At 38.8% G+C, this 24,785-nt stretch overlaps 1 protein-coding gene across 1 annotated transcript; it reads right to left on the bottom strand.

The window, feature by feature from the left end:
- Positions 1-1,702: 1,702 nt before the first annotated feature.
- Positions 1,703-15,398, bottom strand: LOC139719601 (1-acyl-sn-glycerol-3-phosphate acyltransferase delta-like). The gene is made up of 8 exons (XM_071631010.1): positions 15,221-15,398; positions 14,203-14,372; positions 13,628-13,789; positions 5,764-5,917; positions 4,702-4,804; positions 4,247-4,325; positions 2,972-3,185; positions 1,703-1,767 (listed from the first exon to the last, which is right to left on the bottom strand). The coding sequence occupies exons 1-8, from the start codon at positions 15,396-15,398 to the stop codon at positions 1,703-1,705; spliced, it is 1,125 nt and encodes a 374-aa protein (XP_071487111.1).
- Positions 15,399-24,785: the final 9,387 nt, after the last annotated feature.

Here is a 24,785-nt window from a genome sequence, read left to right as displayed (position 1 = left end):
AATATCATTTCATTTTTGAATGATATACCTTCGGAATAACGCGCTACTCTATATAGGTTAAAGTTTGTGATTTCGGAATAACGCCACAAATGTTTGGGTTAACGAACCCTATTTCATTTAAGATTAGTATCAGCTGTGTACAACATAATATAGCATTTGTGTGTTCCGGAATGACAGACCTTCGGAAAAACGAACTTTATGTCATTTTCGGATCATTATCGAACCTTTAAAATAACGAACATCATCCCTGGAGAGAACCAAAGGCAAATGTCAAAGCCATATTTAATCAGACTGTATTTTATAGGCTAAACAAAAGTGACGAGCCAGGGGCTGAGGTTAAAAAGAGCTATCCCAAAAGTTACACACTTATTTACATGACTTTATAATAATCATACCAGTTTAACATTGAATGAAGGCATTAGAGTATTAACGCACAGAGATTAAGATGTGCATTTATCTAGTTTCACATAAGACCACAAATAATGATTTAGCACAAAAAACACAAAAAGCTTTGCTCATAATCATTACATGGACGGCAGCTAAATTTACACATCCATGTGAATGCGAATTCCTTATCAACTGCATAGGTTCAAGGAAATCAAAATCACGTTTGTGGATTGTATAGTCCTTTTGCTGCATTGACAAATTAATGTTACATACTGATATCATCTCATGGAAAAAAAATCTGGCTCTAGAGATGGCATCTTGAGACAGTGGACACATTAGGGGTCAATTTCATACGTATAAGTAGACAGATGATCCTTGTCCAGGAGGACAGCACCTGGCGCACGCCCCCCTTTTATTTTTTGTTGAAACAAAAGAAATAAAAAGGAAAAAATGGGGAGGGGTGCGTGCGCCCCCCTTTGATTCTTTTTAAACGCGTCCCTCTTTGCGGAATACCTGGATCCGCCCCTGGGTAGATACCTTTCTTCTGAACCAGGGTTTCTCGTTGCTATATTATACATCAGATATTACAATAAAAAATTTAACTATCTATGGGATCTGCTTTACAGATCAAGATTAAGAGTGTAAAATTATTATTCCTCAATGGTAAATGTGTTGCCCTGAAGACAGAAAGTGGAAAATGTTGAGCAAAGTTAACTTCTTACAAGTAAAATGTATAATTAGTATGCAAAGCAAACAGCACCACTACAAAATAAACCTCAACACAATTGATATACATTGTGCTATAAGCAAATCCCTAAAATAATTACGTATGTCATTGTATACTGGCATGAAAGACATAATTTACTCTTTATCATACATCAAATATAATTTCATAGAATGAACTCTAAGAATTCCCAATAAATCAGTCCATCTATAATACCAACCATACGATACCCGCATATTCACAAAATACTGACTACTAATGCGATAAATTCCTGTTATGATAACGTTTGCCACGACCCAATATACAATCAGATATAATAACAGTATACCAAAACCTGTTTGTATCAATATACCTAGTCCAACTATAAGAATATATGAAAGAAAGATATTATTCAGAGGGGTGAAGGCTCAGGGTTAGAGGGAGACAAACTGAAGAAACACAAACCTATAAGAATATAATTGAAAAATAAAGTAATTAAAAAGACACGACGGATATCATGAATACGGAACCATTCGTGGAGAAAAACTTGGGAGGTTGATAATTTCTTTCTTATTCTAAAGTCGTCCATGGATGCATTTTCCCTTGCCTGTGCTATTTCAGTCCGTAGGATGTTTTGGGGTTTGACTGCAGAAATATGTACTTAGCAATTTGCACCACTGGTGATGTGAGAAAGATCGAAAGAGAAAGGGGGAAAAGTTTAGTTTCTATTTGCCTTATTTGGGAGTTTCACATAATGAATGTTCATAATTATTACGTGAGGGCCTGGACAATCTCTCTCTTGGGAGATAGCTTACAAGACTCTAAAGCATAGCTTCTGAAAATGAAAATGATGATATAACGATAACAATAATCATTTATCATTGAAATAACAATAATGATATGTCTACTGCTTTCATCAGAGAATGTGGTCTTGAGGAAGCTTGTATACTCTGTATAAGGCAAGTGGCTGAGGATAATTTGTCGACGACCTGAGGGGCAGAACAGCCTATCAGAACTGTACATCGAAGGCAGCAAAACATCTAATTTCTTCATCTTTAACAAAATGAACAAAAATAAAATCTACTTCACATTTCAAACTTTAACTGAGGTTAAAACTGACGAAAATAGATCATGTAGTACGAGCCTATATATAATCATCGTGGAGAAAATTTGATAGAGTTATAGGACCTTCTATTTTGCCACAGTCACCTATAACATGTATAAAGGACAGTGTGGCTGGGGGGGGGGGGGGGGAATGAACCCATCAACACATCATTTTACAATACACAATTGAAATCACAAGGTATATACAATGGATCTATGAATGTGTAGGCCTTAAAGACAAACATATACTGAAATACAGGGCCTATACCGGTATTTTATCTTACTTGCGATTTAATGGGGTATACATTAAGCGATTGTTGACAATTTCATTCTTCTTCTTTGTAGAGTCCACCCACACAACCCTTCCAACACATCAACGACTCCAACACACAACTGCCATTTCCCCCTCCAAAAAAAGTAGGCTATGTATATATAAAATGTAATATATATATAATATATATATATAATATATATATATATTATATATATATATATATATATATATATATATATATATATATACAGGGCTCGAAACTAACGGTGGCCCGGTGGCCCGGGGCCACCAAAAACGCACGTTGGGTCACCAAAATTTCAGAAATGAAATATTAGGTGGCCTGATCGGGCCACCAAAAAAGGTCGGATGTTTGCCTTGGGCCACCGAAAATAAAAGTGAGTGTGGAGCCTTGATATATATATATATCACTATAACGCACATTAACATCAATATATCTATGAGAGTATAATAATAAAACAACAACATGAGATTCGACCTCTTACCACCAAAGAACAGGACCACAGTAACAAGCTTGGTAAGCAATGAGCCCGCAGTGAGGGCCTGGTAGGTATAATACAGAATTGGCAGTCCGATGACAACGTTCCAGAATATCATGATGAAGAGAAGGTACAGAGGTCTGGGAACATTCTGCAGGGGTCGCTCGGGGTCGTAACCTTCGAAGGTCCCGTGTTGCAGGAAGTAACTGTAGGCTTCATCCTTTTAACGAAAGATGGGTCCAAATCAGAATTTTGGCTTTATTCAATCATGACTATATCAATACCTGTCTTGAAATGGACTATGATTATAATCAAGAGGTGAACTACTGATCTTTAATTTTGTCAAACATGTCCGAAAAGTGAAACCAGTAGGATTTCATCACGACAATTTAATAACAATAACAAATAGTTTTTCCTGACATTCAAAAACTGTTGATCACAGTCGTTTATATACATCTCACCAGTGAAACGTCAATGGTATTTAAAGGGACTGTACAGTACTGGTCGAGGTAGGGATTGATGTTTTGAGCATTCCTAAGTGAGATAATGAAAAGCCTCTTATGAAATATGAAAAAGCATGTAGTTTTAAGAAGGATTCAACGTTTATTTGATGAAAATTGGTTTTCAAATGGCTAAGATATCCAAAAAAGTGCTTATGATAAAAGGCGACATGCCACAACTTTATTAGGGTCTCTTTGTTTCACCTTATTTTTGGATATCTCAGCCATTTCAAAACCGATTTTCATCGAAAAAACTTTTGATACCCCTTAGAACTACATGCTCTTTGACATCTCATAGAGTGGTTTCTGAATATCTCGCAAAAATGTTAAAAGCTAAATCTTCACCTCGACCAGAACTGTACACACCTTTTAAATCTAAGAGAAGGGCTGAAATTGCTCTTAAAAGACATGGGGTCATTATACTAATAGATCCATAAAAACAAAAGAATCATGTCAACTCATTCAAACCTTTTTTTTTGTGTGTGGAATGAGAACGTGGGCCTTTATGCCTGGCGGCGGATTCGTGGGACTCGACTGCCTATGACGGTCAATGTCGGGCTCATGGGCCTTTTTTTTCTTTTTGGATCATAAAAATGTCGGACTCGTGGGTCTTGTTTGCCTGCGTAATGTCGAGCTCATGGGCTTTATGACTCATGGATTTTTTTTTTTTTTTTTTTTTTGATATCGCGCTCATGGGCAATATGACTCATGGGTCGGGTTCGTGGAATCACCCCGTTTCATCATGCCTACCATCACATGTCAGCCGGGGACATTAGTTTACCTTTTCTCGGAAGAGCTGATAGCAGAAATCGTCAGTAGCCTTTTCAGAGTCAAAAGGTACACTGTCTAATGGAAAACGCCTGTAAAGAAACAAGCCAAGGAACATGCATATAAACAACAAACAAATAAACAAACAAACAAACAAAATAAATCGTCAATTATGAGCAAAAAATGACCTGAATGATTAACAAAAACAAAAACAAAATATGTGAGTGATTGAGGTCATGGAATTAAAAAGCATAAGAAATGAATCAATATTTGAATAAATTCATGAACGACTATTCAAATAGGTGGATAAAACTGATGCATGAGAAGTAAATAAGGCTAAAAATTATTAGACAGGTGAACATATTTCGATGCAATTATCTTCCATCCATACACAAAGATGGACACAAAAGAGACCAGTGCATGCACATTATGGAAAGAAATCATTTAGGAATCAACTGTACAGATTACCTTATACATGCCTGGCAGTGATATTTTTTGCCACGCATTAAATCAGACAGTGATGGAGCCTGCCCCCCTTCGTAGGCTATGGTCATGTCATATATTTGCCAGCCTGTTGAGAGAAAGGGGTAGAGAGAGGGAGAGAGAGAGATCACAACAGGCTGATATACGTATAATAGATAACAGATAATGATATAAGAGATGACAGTCTGTTGAAATTGCAGAAAATTGCTCTATAAAATCAGCAAGGCAACCCTGCATTCAAATTGACTCTAAGAAACAAGAGTAAAATGGGATAAACAAAACGGTAGATAGAGGTGTCATCACATAAAATTAGAAAAATAGAAGACTTATAATTAAGGTATTTTCATTTGATATTGTAAGAATAAGATAAATAGTTATTAAGCGCCAATACAGAAACCCTCAAACAATTACCATATAGGCCTATGCATATTATACATATCTGTACTAGTATATGCATATGTTAAAAACGCACACATAATGCACACATACAGATTATTATGTACATATAATATATAATAAAAATCATATATATATATATATATATATATATATATATATATATACAGGGCTCGACACTAACGGTGGCCCGGTGGCCCGGGGCCACCAACAACGCACATCGGGCCACCAAAATTTCAGAAATGGAGACTTTGGTGGCCTGATCGGGCCACCAAAAAAGAACGGATGTTTGCCTTTGGGCCACCAAAAATAAAAGTTAGTGTGGAGCCCTGATATATATATACATGCATATAACCAAACAAAAACTCTGTGTGGGGGTGTGGTAAGCGGAAAAATTATTATGTTACATTGATGTATAATTATATGCATCATTTGTATTGAGAGACACGATGAGGAGGAACTACTAGTAGTCTGGATTCTACAGTAAACCCATGCAATGAGTTCGGTTTCCATGGCAACAAGCAAAAATAGCAAAAGCTGATTGGTTGCTGGTACAGTCGCTCTCGCAATGTGTAATTGCTATTGCTTTGATATCATGCAATACAAGTTATAGTTTTTGGGTCGCACGCATGCAGGGTCTCACACTCCCACCTTTGTTCCTGTACGCTTCAATACATGTTGCGAACCCCCTAGTCCTTGGTAGGAGGTGATGCCTCAATCCAGGAATTCCTCTCTCTTTGGCAAACGCTTGACTCTTCTCATATTTCTCCTTGGTGTATCGTGTCCCCTCACAAAATATGACAGTCTGAAATACAAAACACGGAAAAGAGGTGCGATATCATATACTTGGCGAGCCAATATTACATAGTCTCAAGGAATAATCTAAGAATGTAAGTTCCCATGACATGCTATATCTCTAAAGTCTACATAATTCCTATGAAGAATTTCTTTTTGTATTTTATTCCCACCTGGTACGATCCTATAGTTTGAGCCATTAATGCGCAATTTATGGCAATACACTATGCGATGCAATTTGCCAGCGATTCGGGAAAAAAAAATCGCGTCCGGCTCGTGTTCGCGGCTCGTGTTCGCGAAGCAAATGTCAAAAATCCTTCATAAATTCCCCCAAAATTATCGGATCACTACCAAAAGGTAATCGTTTGTTACTTGTGTCATTTTCAACCTTTCCTGCAAGTTTCATCCCAATCCGTTAACTATTTTTTGAGTCATTTTGCACACGGACAAACGAACGAACAGGTGAAAGCATTTTCATCACCCAGCGCTTCATCATGCTTTTGGTTCTATGCTTGATGACCATGGGTTAACGCAGGTACATACAGGTAGTTACGGAAACAACCAGGAAAGAAAACGTCCTTGATCTGTTCCTAGTAAATAATTCAACGTTAGTCATTGATGTCTCAGTTTAACCAGGCATTTCAGATCATGATTGCCCACTTCTCACCATTGCTGGTTGTCCAACTCGCCAGAAGCTAGTAAGAAGGAAAATCAACATCTACAGCAAAGCGGATTGGGAGAAATTTGCTGATTTCATGCAAGGTGTAGGCAAGAAAATTGAAGATAAGCTTGACTTCTGCTCAGTGAATGAGGCTTGGGTTATATTCAAGAATGGAATAGAGAAGGGAATGACAGAGTTTGTTCCACATAAGATGACATCCAAAAAGAATGACATACCTTGGATTACAAAGAAGATTAAAAGGTTGATCAAAAGGAGAGATAAGTTGAACAACAAAAAAAAAAAGTCGGAACATGACATTGAGAAACCACGGGGTAGTCCCTTTTCAATTGGAGGAAGAGTTGAAAGCAATTAAGAAATCACTGCAACAAGAGCTAAGGAGGATTTATTGGAATTATGTGGAATCTCATTTTTCCATCGATGAAGATACCACAGAATTTGAGAGTATGAAGAGATTTTGGGGTTTCAACAAACACAACAGGACTGATAATACAGGAATAAGAGAACTGAAAAGTGATGGTATTATGATCATTGATCCGATTGCAAAAGCTGGGGCATTGAACCAACAGTTAAAAAGTGTGTTCACCAAGGAAACTCCCATAACGAATGACTTACTACCGGAAACCTCAGGCTTTGAAGAAATGGAGGATATTGTGTTTACATGAAAGGGTGTATAGAGAAGTTGCTTTGTGGTTTGAAGATATACAAGGCCCCTGGACCGGATGGTATAACTCCACGAATCTTGGAGCAGCTGGCAAAATTCTGGCTCCAAGTCTTTGCAATAATATTCCTGTTGTCATATGAATTAAATGAAATACCAAATGATTGGATTGAAGCAACTGTTGTGCCAGTCTACAAGAAAGGTACTCCTGTAAACTACCGCCCCATTTCGCTGACATGTATTTGCTGCAGACTAATGGAACATGTTTTAGCCAGCAAAATTATGAAGCACGGGGACGAAAATAACATGATTTTCCCCCTGCAATATGGCTTCCGTAAGAACATGTCATGTGAACAACAATTACTTGGTTTCACAAGCGATCTACACAGGAACTTGGATGAAGGGGGTCAAACGGATGTTATATAATCATGGATTTTTCAAAAGCTTTTGACAACGTTGGACATGAGCGGCTTTTACGTAAACTGGACTACTACGGTATCAGGGGGAAAAATCTGAAATGGATTCAAAGTTTTCTCAATGGAAGAAGTCAGAGGCTCGTTTTGGATGGTATTTAATCTTCTCCAATAGCGGGAGGATCTGGAGTGCCCCAAGGATCTGTTCTTGGGCCTTGCCTCTTTCTGCTTTACATTAATGACTTGCCTGATGGTCTAGCGTCAAAGGTTCGCCTTTTGCCGATGATGCAATTTCCTACATGACCATTGACAATCAACATCATACGCAAAATCTTCAAGAGGACCGAAAAAATGGATGATGGATTTGAACACAGATAAGTGTAGGGTTTTGACAATATCCAGGAAAAGAAGAACGGTGCAACACGTATATCATCTGAATAACGCCCCTCTTGAATCTGTTGAATCCGTGAAGTACTTGGGTGTAACCATCACTTCTGATTTGAAGTGGACCCAACACATCAACAATACTGTCAATAAAGCCAATAACGTTCTTGCATTTCTAAGACGCAATCTTCGCATAAAATCTTCAGATGTTAAAGCCACAGATTACAAAACGTTGGATCGACCAATTGTTGAGTATGCTTCCACAGTTTGGGACCCATCTTCCAAGAACCTAATCCACCAAGTGGAAATGGTCCAGAGAAGACCTGCACGGTTCACTTTAAATCGCTACCATAACATCTCGAGTGTCACCAACATGCTACAAGAACTTGATTGGACCACTCTGGAACAGCGCAAAGAAAATGACAGGCTGATTATGATGTACAAAATACACAATAGGCCTAATCTTACTCCTCTTTCAGCACAGGACTGTATTATCATACAGGCTACTCAGTTGACGAGAGCCTCGCAACCACACTCCTATCAGGTACCATATTCGAGAACTGAATCACACACACAAACACTCGTATACTCAGTATCCATACACATTGTACACATTTCGCATTGTGTGTGTGACTAAACGTAATACACCAAGACTCGCGCAGAGTGTTTGATAAAGATTTATTGACATCATTTAGTCTTGAAATCGAAGTCTTAAATATGCTTTTCTTAATTGGGTGATTTTTTATGGCTTTTGGTGATTTTTCTCATGCCTTTTGGTGATTTTGTTCTGTTTGGACCTGGCAACGCTGATCACTCCCTCCCACCCCCCACCCCCCCCCCCCCCCCCCCCCCCCCCCCCCCCCGCCCCCGCAAGGATGGATCAACCCATGGGGACTCCGCCAAGCCTCCTCGAGGTACTTGAGAGGACCATGCATGCATGGTACTTGTATAGTGATCCTCCAAAAGACCACAAACGAAGTTTAAAGGTGTATATACCAAGTACATGGTTTGGGACCTCAATCATTTTCAAAAACCATTTCTATAGCTATAATTATGTTGGAGGTATTGTACGATTACTCTCCTGAAAAAATTTTGACCAGAAAAAAAAAAAGATTATTATTAATTCTAGAGAAGAAAAACATAATTCCTCTTTTTTTTTTTAGAGCTGCCCGATGTGCAAAGTAGGTAGCGGCAGAGGTTGGACTCATTTTCCACTACCTGTTCCACGTCCTTGTGGTTCGTGGGAAGAAAGAGTTATTGTACTAAATTGGTTTTCCTGATTGGTACCTCGAACTTATTTGAATGTCACCGTCTATTTCTTTCCGGTTTTTAGGACGAGTGTGATCTGCCAATGTGTGTGGATTTCCCTAAGAAACATCTTGTACAAACAAGATAAACAATTTACTTATATAGTAGTATAAATCTACCAAAGAGACTTGATGAACTTACCTAACTGGCTTTGAGGAAGGCGGTTTCCTCGACAAAATGTGTCTCATTCTGAAACACAGATCATCTACAAACATAACATGTGAATGTATATAAATTAGTCAGGCACATAGCGAGAATGTGTGAGGAGAACCTGACCAGGAAATGAAACAATTCTGTTCATATGCTATTATTATTATTATTATTATTATTATTATTTTATTATTATTATTATTATTATTATTATCATTGTTATTACTTTAATCGTCATTGTTATCTTTATACTGCTCTTTTGAGTTTTGTTTCATTGCATATTGCCGCCCTTTATAAGGTATAGATGTGATCTCCACCAGGAACAAGAATATTAAAAATCTATAAAATTTATCTATATCGAGAATTTTACTATATATTGTCATCAGAAGCATCTAAACAGCACTTGCAATTGCTTCTTGTGATAGACCGGGGTATGACCAGTTGAGAATAATGTATTCAATGTGTTATCAGTATCCAAGTCCTATTTCATTTTGTCCTATCGTGGCCTGGTGGCATCATGTAAATTTATTGTTGCATAGTGCAAACACTGAGGAAAAAGCCTATACTCACATGGAAATCATAGACGCTCATGTTTACAGGCATGAACGACTCTAGCCACTCTCTGCACTCCTCTTTTCTTTTTTCTGTAGACAGACACACAACCAGACTGACATACTTCAGACAAACAGAGGGGGATAGAGTAAGTGGAGTATACAGAGAACAACAAGAGAGGGAGGGAAAGATACAATCGTATATAATATGTACACAAGCTGACCGGTTGTCATGGTTTTGAGGTTCCTGCGTTGTCGTCGTTGTCAATGTATATAGTTGTAGTTATAGTTGTTGTTGTTGTTGTTGTTGTTGTTGTTGTTGTTGTTGTTGTTGTTGTTGTTGTTGTTGTTGTTGTTGTTGTTGTAAATGTTGTTTCTATTCCGGAAATGGACAATGGGGGCATATCATACAGAACATGATATGCCCATGGATCTATTTATCATACAGCGGTATAGCTTCATAATGTACCCAAAGCTCCTGTAAAATATACTTGGTATCTATAAGGCCGCCAGGCGCAGTACAGTATTTCTTTATGCAGTGTAGCCCTATTATGTTATACGCGACACAGAATGATGTGGCCTACGGGAAGAAGTACACAGCAACAAATAAAAAAAAAAAAAAAAAACTTCTCCCTTTTCAGCGCTTTGCCTGATATGATTCAATAAAAAAAAAACACACACAAAACGAGACAAAAAACAGAGCAACACATCCGACACTCACACACACACAAACACACACACACACACACACACACAAACACACACACACACACACACATACACACACACACACACGCACACACACACACACACACAAACCATCCCCTTTTTTAGATTTGCTTTTATCCTCATCACAATTCAGAGAGAAACAGGCTGGCCCATTTCTTCATCAATACTGTGATAACAAGAAAACAAGGCCATTCCCTCTCTGCCAAATCAAGCGCCGTTGAATACAATCTGGCAATTATTATGATACCAAGATGATATCCTGATACATATTCTTCTTCCCATTAAAAAGTTCGTCTTTATCACACTATCTTGCCATTCAAAGGTCATGATCTCGCCGACGGGCACGTATTTGATGGGAAACTCGTCACGTCCCAAACACAGGCAAATATATTGTCAGACCTTGAATAATAAAACCACAATGAAAATGATCATAATTCCAGTTTACATGTAAGCGCTCAAGCATGCTTTGATTTATAGACATATGCAGAGAGAGCATGCAAAACTGAACAAAATCCGAAAAAGCACACACACCCATCCACACACGCACACACGTATAGAGAGGGTGAGGACACAAAAATATATAGAACAGAAAATACTTGGAGGTATTAAATGCATCTAGAACACCTCAGTGTTTTAAAGGGAGGATGTACATGCTTCCTATGAAGATGCTCGATCTCGCGTGGGGTATAGGGGTGACGTGAGATTGTTCTGCAGAGTGAGCGGCCCATGAATGCTCCATGAGCAAAATGAGTGTCACGCGTTAATAGTTTCATTCACTCTCTAAAAAAATCGAGTGAAAATATTCACTCTTAAAAGAGTGAATACAAAAAAAGAGTGAATTTAGAGTGAAATTGGAGTGAATTTTGAGTGAAAATGTTCATTTTCACTCATTTTGGAGTGACCTCAAAGGGATCACTCGAAGATTTTGGAGTGATCCCTGAGGTCACTCTAAAACGAGTGAAAATGAACATTTTCACCCAAAATTCGCTCAATTTCACTCTAAATTCACTCTTGTTTGTATTCACTCTATTAGGTGTGAATATTTTCACTCGATTTTTTTAGAGAGCATGTTGCTGCAATTATCGTGAGCGAAGATGTCGCGTTGGGCCTATTGTCATAGAATTTGAATAGAATTGGCGTCTGAGCCGAAATCAGATAGGGGATCTTATGCAACACCAAGAAAATATTAGCAACAGCATTAACAGGAAGCCATTGGAGTGAGTGCGCGAAGTACTAGTATTACTAGATCACGGTCAGACTTTCTTGATCGGAACAAGAACAATAAGCAAACGACAGAGGTTTAAAGGGACTGTAGTACAGTACTGGTTTAGGTGGAGATTCTTTTTTTGAACATTCCTAAGTGAGATACTGAGAAACTTCTAATGAAATATTATGAAAGAGCATGTAATATTTTAAGAAGGATTCAACGTTTATTTGATGAAAATTAATTGGTTTTCAAATGGCTGAGATATGAAAAAAAGTGATGATAATAAAAGACTACAGGCCACGCCTTTTATTAGGATCTCTTTGTTTCACCTTGTTTTTGGATATCTCAGCCATTTCAACACCGATTTTCATCAAATAAACTTTTGATACCCCTTAGAATTGCATGCTCTTTGACATCTCATACAGTGGTTTCTGAATGATTATCCCGCAAAACGTTAAAAGCTAAATCCTCACATCGACCAGAACTGTACACGCCCTTTAAGACGTTATATGATGCGACAATACTTTTCTATGTAATATATAGGCCTATATAGGTGAGATTACTGAGCAAGGTAGTTGAGAATTTAACAGGGCTGAACATCTGGCATAGAAACAGTCAAAGCGGTGTTCTTGTCACGTTATGGAAGCATGTATCTCTATAGGGCCTACTTTTCAAAATTCGTTTCAGTATGCGTGCGTGACAAAATAATTGTACCGTTTAATATGATCTGTAGATGCACTTTTTGTTTGGGCAAAAATAATAGGTCCACATAGTGGAATTGGATGTTAATAATTTGCTGTTGTTATTGCTTAGGCCTATCTCTCATATTGATTGAAATAATAGTTGGTTCAAAGGGAAATTCCCTGACATAACAATGTTTAGTATACAGATGATTTCGATAACCCCATAGCCCCTTTTGCCCTGTGTCGGACTCGTGGGCCTTGTTTGCCAATATAGTTTCGGAATTATGGACCTTATTTGACTAGTGTCGAGCTCATGGGCTGTATGACTCGCGGGTAACTTGTGGGACCGTGTAACTCGTATAGGTGCCGGACTCATGACGTCCACTCCAGTACTTTGTACGTGGTCACTATGTATAGGGCCTAAGTATATGCACTAACTATTGTATAGTTATCAGATATTTCTCAACGTGACATGACCCAAACAGATGTGTTAATCATCAACACATAACTGACAATGAGTCCAGTCATCCCATCAGTTAATTTCCTTTTCTTGTTCAGGACCTGGGACTATGTGATAACTCCTTCCGCTCAGGGGAAGCTATATCCAGTGGGGGGGGGGGATCCACAGGGGGTGCAACCGGCGCACGCCCTTCTCCCCCCGTTATTTTTCGTTAAAAACAAAAGAAAGAAAACGATGAAATTAAACCCGGAAGTGGCGCGAGAAATATTAGTTGCACCCCCCCCCCCCTTTACAGAATTCCTGAATCCGCCCCTGATACCACCTCGCTCTGCGCAACATAACTCAATGGTATGGAAGGCTCAAAACACGTTTCTAATCTCAGTTGTTTGTTACTTATCTTGAGCATTTTAGTCAGGAGTGGAGAATGGCGCTATAGAAATTGTTTGTACTATTATCATTACTATCTTGTGGGAATACGGCCAGCGTTTCTCTTACCGTGGTATTGAAGTGGAAACTGGCCACGTTCCTCAGCTGCTTTAGAAGCAGCTCGCGATCCCTGGCGAAGTTCCGCTTGACAAAGATCTGCTCGGCCAGGTAGAAGGACCAACCCATGAGAGGAACGTACTTCAGTTCATCCTTCATCACTGCTTTGCCACCCTATATAAAAGAAGTATAAAGTAGATCAAGAGCATATCCAAAGTGAGCTAGAAAGAGTGAAATAATAAGTAAAAAAAAACAAACTAAAGAATAAAGGACAAAGACGAAATGAATTTCATCAAGAAAAAAGGGGTCATTCAAAGTAGCACTCTATACCTTGGTTTTCTGTTTATAATAATACTCTCATATTTATAACACATTCATATTATGTATATATTCCCAAAATACGAACATATTCCATATCTTTGTAAAAACAAATCTTATGAAATTTTCATTAAAAACCCTTCTTGGTTACGCTAATGTTATACTTTTATGTTGGTGTTGATACAAATAGCGTGCAAAGCTGTATTATCATATGAATAATGGGTATAAGAAAGCCGTAGTGTGCGACGTATTCATAGGCCTATACTCACTGACATGAGGCCGAATCTTGCTGCTAGCTGCCAAGTGACTATCCAGTCGACGTCGGAACGGTGGTTGCACACGAGTACCACGTTCTCCTTGCCGGCGAACCGCAGGTCCTCCGTTCTGGCGTATATGGTGAAGGTAGATCCCGACCAAAATTCAGCTAACCACGTGTACTCTATAAACAAGCCACATAAAATTAGAAAAAAGGAAACAAAGCAGAATCAAGCTCAATAAATGAGGTGAGTGGATCGCTCCTCAGCACCCCTATAGATAGATAGATATGATAGATTTTACTTTAGATTGCAACTCTATACCATGCGCACGGTGGCTTTGATAAAGCAATATAATTAACGTAAACCTAAAGAGTAAAACAATACGATGAATCATATATAAAATTATACATATTTTGTACATAATACATTATAATATTATAATATAATTATATATGAAGAGTTTGTTCGCAAAAACGATAAGTCCATTTTTGAAGATTTTAAAGTACGGTCTCTGTCATAAAGTACAAAATAATAACTTTTAAATGATATATTGGTCACTACATAAAGGTACATTTTTGAAGTTATGGTCAAAAGAAGCAAAACATTTCTTATTATTCTCTTTATTTTTCTTGACCTTAAATCGCAAATATCTCCATTTGGCAAATATGGACTTATCGGTTTTTGCGAACAAACTCTTCATATTTATACTATATATTCTAGCAACTAAAATCATTTATATCTTAGAATTGATTATGATTTCAACTTGAGATCACATCGATGTGATATAAAAGAGTGGGGTGTATGAGATTGTGATGTGTATGCATGCACGTCTCATGATCGCTCATCTCACATAAACGTGTATGCTATAGTTTAGAGATATTGACTGCACGGGGTGGAATATAACATCCTTTGGACTGCCAGGGAGTTATGTTTTCCAAAGGGAAAATATGATATGATCACGAGGGAAAATATAACTCCCTGGCGACCAATCACACCTTGGTAACTGTATATAGGCCATCACTATACTCACGCATCCAAAAGAAATGGATGAGAAAGCTGTTGACATTGCGATACCATCGTTTGGTCAGCGGCCACAGCGGGAGAGAGAGAAATTGGAGCGTGACAACCACGATGGCACTAAGCAGAAAGATGCACCACAGCCACACGTGTACCACCGTGGACTGCTTGGCAAACCCCAAGATATCCATGGCAACCACGTATATAGACCTACAAAACCAGAGCTTTCACAGCCTAATGATAGATAGGAGGATAAGGACACAGAGACAGAAAGGGACAAGAGAAGGGGCATTGTGTTGTAATCGAAACTATTATACATCTAGACATTTAACTAATAAATGTCAATAAATTATTATCGGATGTATAAAGAGAGTTGGAAAGTATGTGAATGTTTATGAGTAGTATACCTTATAAGCCTACATAAACATATTACATGACATATGCATTATTATTGTTTAATTATATATATATATATATATATATATATATATATATATACATATACTTCCACTACTACTACTACTACTACTACTACTACTAATAATAATAATGATAATAATAATGTCAATAATAATGATAATAACTATAGTATACATAGTTGAAACAGGGACATCGCGGTCAGGGAAGGCCTCCTCAAGGGGTACGTATAGACTCTCTGAGAGTAAACCTTATGAATTGCAACTTCACTGCCAACTCTTAGGGAAAACATCCTGCCTATACACGAACAACAGAGCTTTTTGGAGGCCTCAGTGCAGACACGGCAAGGCTTTCGACATCAACTAATGTAAATCCGTATCTATATAGTCAAAGGAGAAAATGAAACAGAGTTCCACTTCTTTGGATTCCTTCCACTTAATTAACCATTGTGGCTAATCGTGTGCGTCTCGAATCAGACATCATTCTCACTTGAGAACTGCACTTAATAGACATTATAACTTGTCTTCCTATAACTAGTACATACTCGTCTGTCCCATATACACAGGAGATTCCCCCATACTTCTCATTTCACGTGCATACATTGCCATACATTATACTTTGATACACATTATGATACAGATATATTATATTGGTCAAATTGTACCAAGTACACTCAATTAGATATAATGTGAGAGTCAATGAATCCGATTTTTTTATTACCTTACAGGTGTCTTCTTCTCGATCCGTATCCTCGATCGTCTTTCGATATCCGACTCAAGCTAACCGATTCCGCTGCCAACGAGGAACCCTCTTGTAAAACAGTTTATTCTATCAATTTTCTAGACATGGATAAACGAGACCATCCAGCACTCAGCCACGGATCAAAATATCTCGTCCTTTCAGGTGTATAGCGAGCTTGATATAACCTTGCGCCTGTTTCCACCTATGCGTTCTCGTGAAGCGTCGCTTTTGTCATATCTCGGATAACCTTTTACTAATCATTTAAACACGATTACTAATTGCGTCTCATTTATTGTATAGCTAATTATCAACACGTTCTGAAAGTTCGGCTCGTTAGACAACCTGTCCGTTTCGTCTGAAGGCACTTTCAGCTCGGTGTCTAGTCACGCAGGGTAGGCCTATATTGTCATGCAAGTCGACAAGTCGAAGTTTTTAATTTTTTCCCTCCTGGTTCAGAGTCCCTCAGATTTTGCTGTCGACAAACTAGAAAAGGAGCTATGAAACATAGGTTCGTCACGCAAAGATAGTCAAACCACCATGAGATTGAGCCCCATCGACTGATGCCCTTGAGTCTTTATAGCTTTAATTTGCTCAAGACATAGTCAGCGTTGACAACTTTGACAATGGCCGTTGAACCATGAAGAAGTGTAGTAGCTCCATAGTTGAATCGTCGTAGGGCCGGTGACAATGTCTGCTGCTAGCTGAGCTCTTATTGTGTCAGACGGGTCAGAATGCATTTTGTGAAAAGGCATATATTTTTGTTTTGTTGGGGAAAGTCGAGCAGCCACCATGATTTATTTCTCATCGCAAGGATGCTTAGTGTCACCGAGAATTCGAGGAGGTGGCTTCCCACCTCAGTGGCTGACGAGTTGGAAATACCAAAAGAAGGTTTTTGCTAAACAGTCGGGCGCAGTCGCTGTGGGGAGCAGCTCGCTGGCAGAAATTTTCGGCAATTTTTGTTTCTTTCATGAAATGAATGTACGGTAACCTCCTGTATCATTCGGTACTATAATCGGTATATGAAAAGGAAATGGGAGCAAGGATTTGTCGTTCAAACCGTAAACCCTGTGAATTGATTGATCAATCAATAAAGTGATAGATCGTTGATTTCATGAGTTTAATTGTTTAGCAAACGCCCTATGTGGCTAAAAAGTAGCAATTGCTTGAGCCACACAGGGGAGTTCAAGAGCTGGAGTTCCAACTGGCTGTGATTATGAATACGAGCTGTTAATGGCCTTTAATATGAATGCACGAAAGAATTCCTCAGGCGCCTTTGATGATCTCCAGGGTTCGACTGTTGTTGCTGTTGTTGAATTTCGATGCCGCCATCTCTCTAGTCTGGTTTCCAGACCCTTTGCCAACTGGATTCCTTTTTACAAAACGCGCTCTCTGCGGCGAAGGAGGACAAAAACCACCTAAACCTGCTACAGCTTGCGACGTTGCGGGGGTCAATCATTTTTAGATAGCAAAATAATACGAGCAAAGGGTCTGGAAGCCAGACTACTATGTCTCAGCATTATTCGTTTTGAAGCCTAACATAATATCGGGAATTTTATGATTATTAATAATGATGATAATAAGGTCTTATTTACCCAGGGTAGCCTCTTCTGTGTTGCCACTGCTCTACCAGAGGGCCCTGTCATTATTATTACCCCATTTGCCAGGTACCCATTTATACGCCTGGGTCGAGAGGGACGTGGTGGGGAAAACATCTTGTCCAAGGACGTAAGCACTGGGCGGGACTCGAACTCGGGTCCTCCGATTGGGAGTCGAGAGTCTTATCCACCAGTGCCGTTTACGGCACTGTTATCCACTATGCCACAGCGCCCCCACATATTGATGAAATGAAATAAAATTTCACCTGATTATTAAAAAAAACCCAGTAAGACTGAAATCATTCCTTTTCAGACATTGTTAAAAAGTAAATAAGAGAGTTGAGTTGTGAAGATGATTGAAACCATACTCTCCTGGAAAGCCGACTTTATCACTTTGATATAGTATAATCTCCGAGTACAGCTCATAACAAATTCATAAGTCAGATTATTACCCGGACATGACCAGTCAGGTAATTTTGAGATTTGCTTTATCAAACTTTGTTCAATTTCTCTTCGTGCATCTCCATGTGTTTGCAATTATGTATCTCTCTTCTTATCAATATAACAAGGAATGACGAAATAGAATTGGACATCATAACAAAGACTCCAACCCAAAGCACCTTCTGATTTTGGAGATTCTCCCGCCTGAAAACCCTAGCAAACGGGAGACTCCAACTTGATGTCAAAGCGCGAAGTTCCTAGGGTTCTAGATATAAATAAGTAAGAAATCCTTTCCAACGGGAGACAAAGAGCCAGGGCGGGAGAAATTAATCTCAAGTGGGAGAACGGGAGATTTCGCAAAAATGGGTTTTCGGCGGGAGATCTCCCGTCGAAAACGGGAGAGTTGGAGTCTCTGTCATAAAGACATTTATCTTCCTCAGAGAGTGCTGGTCATTATATACAGAGACACATGAATCGATCCGTTGTCTTCTTATCTGTGGGACAGATCCAGTTGGCCCATATACTTCAGATATTTTTGAGTGGCTGCATCAAGCGTGAGTTCAAAAGGAATACTATAGTTATGACTCCATCTCTTGAACCTTCTTTGTTGTTTGCGCTTGCATTTTTCTAGATTTGATGCGTGCAAATGAACATCTGCCTCACTATACAAACAAGAGCTTTAGCAACTGCTAAGCCTGTCGCGACAGTATAGAAATGACACTAGATGCTAGATGGTAATAATGATTATTCGAATATGAACCATCGGAAGGTCTTCGGGCAAGTTTTTGGCTTGCAAAAGATTATACGGCCGCGAAGTTAATGTTGGAGCCTGAGAAACCCTGCAGGCATGACAGGCAGTCACGCCGTGGCTTGCCAGTGTCCTCGCGAATGGCCCGACGTTTAAGGGAACGCAAACCCAAAGAGCAATGTGAAGTGAGTGAAAGCAGCAACATAAGTAGAACATATCAATGGAAGTTTGAGGAAATTCGGACAATCGATGCAAAAGTTATGAGTTTTTAAAATCTTGTTGTTGGAATCGCTGGATGAGGAGACTACTAAAGGCTATGACGTATGAGTGGACAACAATATAAAAGATTCCACAAAAAAAAAAAAAATTTCATGAAAATTACAAATTTCATCAACCTGACACATGTTCAGGGTAGCAATTATTCCCGTTTTCTGAAAGCGGTTAGTCAAGTGCTCTTTCATAATGCCAGAAAAGTGAATTTTTGTTGAATTTTCTTTGTATACTGTTGTCTACTCATACGTCATAACTTCTAGTAGTCTCCTCATTCAGCGATTCCAACAACAAGATTTTAAAAACCCCAAAATTTTTGCATGGATTGTCCGATTTTCCTCAAACTTTCACTGGTGTGTTCTACTAGTGTTGCTGCTTTCACTCAATCCAAATTGCTATTTGGGTTTGCTTTCCCTTTAAACGACCGGAGCTGAAATAAAATGAACATTTCCTTTATCTTGTGTCCATCTTTGTCTCAACTCTGGGGAAGTGTGGGACGTCGCCGCGACTCGAGCAACTTGAAGGACCAAAAATGGCTTGCGCGCTCACCAAGAAGGCGACTTCAGGGCGACGTCCGTTACGTCTTCAAGGTTACAACGTAATATCGCCCGGAAGTCGAGGGACGTCGCCGCCGAGACGTCTTATTTGTTAAAGGGACGTCTCCACGACCTCTCTGCATCGGTGGTGACATACGGTCGCTATGGGGATTTTCCCAAGATCGCAGACAAAATTAGTCTCCGACATGTGGCCGCAATATGAGGATCGACATCGTGGAGAGGACTCGAAGATCAAAATTTTTTTTCGCAGTTGGCAACTTACAGAGAATTAATTCTGCACACTATCGGCCTATTCAAGTCGGCTGTAAAGGATAGAACGGACGAGCAGAATATTAGGCGGTAAGTAGTAAATCCGACACGAAATAAAGAAGTTACCGATATTTTCTTTTTTCTTTTTAATTAAACTTTTTTTCACTGTTTATAAATTGGAAGAGGCGATTACACGGACGTCATTGTTGCGTCACCTCACGACTCTCTTTTTGGCGTTTACACACACAAGCACACACACCCACACACACACACATACACACACACACACACACACACACACACACACACACACACACACACAAATGTTATTAAAATCATAATTTGGGTAGAACTTCAATCTCCAGTCTGAGACGATCGCCAACTCCAGATAACTGCTTCCATCACAACCAATGACAACAATGCCGTTTTTCGGCACTGCGTCACGGCAGTGCCGAATACAGCGTTACGGCAATGAAGTGCACTCCCAACGGTGAGAGTGTACTGACATCGAGGGTAATCATGTAATTTGGCTTGAAGAACATGGGACATGTGCCCCAGAGCGCGCATGATAGCATCAGTGATGACAAATGTCATGGTAACGACAAGAATCCCGCTTCCTGATTGGCTGTTGCTAGTAGGAATATTTAAGCTGCCATTCCAGCAGACGTTGCTATCCCTTCATTTTTTTTTTCAATTTTTTTCTTAAATGAAATGGGGGTCTGGGTCCCATTTCTTTTAAAAAGTTGATACAATGTAGATAGCAACTCTTTGCTGGAATGGCAAATGTCATGGTAACGACAAGAATAACGCTTCCTGGATTAGCTGACATTTCTACAAGTTGGCATTCCAGCAAGAGTTGTATCATTTCAACTTTTATGAAATGGGGCTCAGGGGCCCTTATGGTATTGACGAAACATAAACAGGGTCACATTTCATAAAAGATGTTAGGATAGCAACTCTTGCATGAATGACAACTTCCAATAACAATGTCAGCCAATCCAGGAAGTCATTCTTGTCGTTACTATGACAATTGCTATTCCAGTGCCCTGTTTAGTTATCAAAAGATATAATCCATTGGTGATGATGAGATTAAAGCATAAAAGCACGTCAAAAATGTATTGTAACTTAATTCATATAGGACAGAAACAGGTGCATGAATTAGGAGCGATGTCTACATCCCTAATCAAATCAGTAAGAGTTTTGATAGATTTAAGACATCAAAAGAAAAATACACTGAGAATATTTTCTCAACACACTTATGATTGAAATCAACTATCAATCATAACTCTTCTTTAACCTTTCCTAGGAAATGGGGCCCATCAGGAGAAGTGTTCATTGTGTGGCCAGGAGTTCACACTCTACCGCCTAACAACAAAAACGACAACACCAACACCACCGTTATCACCAACAATAACTCACAGACACCACCAAAAAATTGTGTTTTTTCTCAATTGTTATACTGTAAACTTAATATTTAACTTAATATTTTGTATTATTTTGGACTAAATATTCATTTTTTTCCGGTAAACTGTGCGCTTAGAAACATCCGCATTAAGCGCCTTATAAATGTATTGTATTATTATTATTATCATTATTATTGTTATTATTATTATCATTATTATCATTATTATTATTATTATTATTATTATTGATAGTTATATTATATTGGATGGCTATGAATGGGATACCAGGGAATATTGCACGAATCGAAGATGAGTGCAATATTGACCCTAACGAGTGCAATATCCCCTGGTATCCCATGAATCAAGGCCATCCAATGTAATCATTATCATCTATACTATCAAGTAGAGCAAGCATAAACTGCTCAAAATTACCGGGCTTCTTCTCGTCTTTGAAGTTGACTAGCGGCAGTCACGTCCCAGCGCTGAAAAGGGGAAGCCCCTAAAACTGCGTATGGGAACAAACAACTAGCAAGATGTTTGCGCGCTTGTGAATTGTAAAAAAATGACACGCACTAGAAGCAAGCGTTTGCCCATTCAAGAAGCGCTCGCGCTCGCGCACTGTACACGAGACAGAATTGATACAAATGATGCACAGGATAGAGTGCGTTAGTGGAGATGTAGCACACTCGAGGGTATTTACAATTGCGAAACATAACGCCACGAAATAATCCTGTGCATCATTTGTTTTATAAAATGGGTCGAAAACTAACAGCATTTTTCACGTACCTTTGTAAGATGTCCGAAGATGTTCGTCCCAAACATTTACGCACGTCGCACTCGGAAATCCCGCACATATAAGTACTGTACGTACGTATAAGAGTATACGTATACGCCACACATGTTATGCACACAAGAAAGGCCGCCGGCAGCCCGAACTAGAAGTTGCTTACAGGATTGACAGCGCGTATAGTAGCGCGCGACGCACTTGTAACAACTGATTGAGTGCGCACTTCTAGTGTAAACATTGTGACGTCAGGCCGTGGATGTTAGTGAGAAATTAATGCAGGCACACGTGACTCATTTCAGCGCTTCCAATTGGCTACATTCTTGAACCCATTTTATAAAGTGTGATCTTGAACGGCAAGTAACCACGGTAGCCTATGGGGAATTAATACGTTGGCCTATGCGTTTCGTTCAATATGCTCTGATATTGAACGGTAAAAATTGAGCGCACTACAATACGCGTTTTTAATGCGCCGCTAAAACGTCGTGTAGATGATAATACCGTATATGCTGCTCTGTCGCTGTTTTTAAATCTATATGATAACTATGAAGAGCAGGGGGTCATATCGGAAAATGGGCTAAGAGCCACTCTTCCTGAAGTGTATAAGTCCATCATCAGATAGAGCAAAATAAACCCTATCCAGTGATACCTCAGTTGTAATAAAACAAGGTACGTTCTTGAAGTTATGATTATTATCTTTGTCTTTAGCAGCTTTGATGGCAAATATCTGAGCTTGACGATGGAGTTTCTTCATTAGTATGCTGCTTTCGTCATCTTCGGATCCATATCCTTCCCTTATTCTCGAAGATTGTTGCAAAATACAATGTATATTCTCAGTGTATTTTTCTTTTGTTGTCTGAAATGTATCTCTTATTGATTAATTTTGATTAGGGATGTAGACATCACTCCTAATTCATGCACCTGTTTCTGTCCGAAATAAAGTTACAATAACACTTTTGACGTGCTTTTGTATACTTTGATCTCATCATCACCACCGACTGCCAGCCTGGATAAGGACCAGATGGACTCTAAAAAATTTGAAAGCTACCAGCGCAGAATAGGTGTCTACCTTTCCTAAAGTAAGAAAATGGCCATGTGCAGCATGCAAGTATAGTATCGGAGGTGTTATCCCCCTCCCTCCCTAACCCTTATTCCACGAGCATAATATAATGTTAGACAAAAAATAAATGTCTCTGTGACAAATAAATTGTTGCGGTATGTAGCCTTAGAGCCCTGGTTCAATTTCAGCGGTTACAGCCCGATAGCCTGAATATATATTACACACACACACACACACACACACACATATATATATATATATATATATATATATATATATATATATACTCAGCAAAAAAAGTAAGTTCCCCCCTAGCATTTGTGGATATATCTCAAAAAGTATTCAACCGATTTTCATAATTCAAACGGAAATGGATAAAGAATTTTATTACTCATAACATGAGTGGCAAATCATTGCCACCAGATATCATTATTGGTGTGAAAAATGCATTTTATGTCAAAATGCATGGAAACAAAAGTTGCACTTTAGTGATTTGCAATGACTTTTACACACATTAATCAAACAATCACTCATGATTCTGAACATTTAAACATGGGTTATTGCATATTTCTCTATCTCTTTCTTTTCATGAGCATATAGTGAAGTATTTGATAATTGATATGTCCACCACCCGCAATGACCAACCGCCATCTCCTTCTCATACTGTTAACTAAAGTTTGTACTTGGCGCTGCTCAATGTTGGCCCATGCTCTCTGCAAGATGCGCTGAAATTCTTGCAGTGAAGTGTCATCTTTCAACTTCTTGCTCGCTTTCCACTTAATGATATCCCAAAGATTCTCTACTGGATTACAGTCAGGGGATCTTGCAGGCCACTCCATACGTTCGATGTCATTTCCCTCAGCAAACTGATCTACAACTTTAGGGCATGATGCAAAATGCCCACAGGCACATTAATGTGATCAACCTAAATTGGAATTACAAATCACATGGCTTCTACCAATATTTTCATATTGAGAAGGCCTATTGTTTAAAAAAGTATGCATAACATCTGTTTAATAGGGAAGCACATTGTATAATGAAGAAATTCCTGAGAATTACACAATCTAAAAAGATCATTTGATAACTTACATAGGAAATGTATATATACAATATGCTTCCTATGGCCTAAAGTGCAACTTTTTTTCCCATGCATTTTGACATAAAATGCGATTTTTTACACCAATAATGATATCTGGTGGCAATGATATGCCATTCATGTTATGAGTAATGAAATTCCCTATCCATTCCCGTTCGAATTATGAACATCCGTAAAATACTTTTTGAGATATATCCAAAAATGTTAGGGGGGAACT

This window comes from Diadema antillarum, unplaced genomic scaffold, assembly GCF_040938485.1.
Source record: "Diadema antillarum isolate AM-2024a unplaced genomic scaffold, OU_Dant_1.0 scf00000112, whole genome shotgun sequence".
Taxonomy (NCBI): Eukaryota; Metazoa; Echinodermata; class Echinoidea; order Diadematoida; family Diadematidae; genus Diadema; species Diadema antillarum.
The sequence above is the reverse complement of the archived record's forward strand: the minus strand, read 5'-3'. Positions and strand labels throughout refer to the sequence as shown.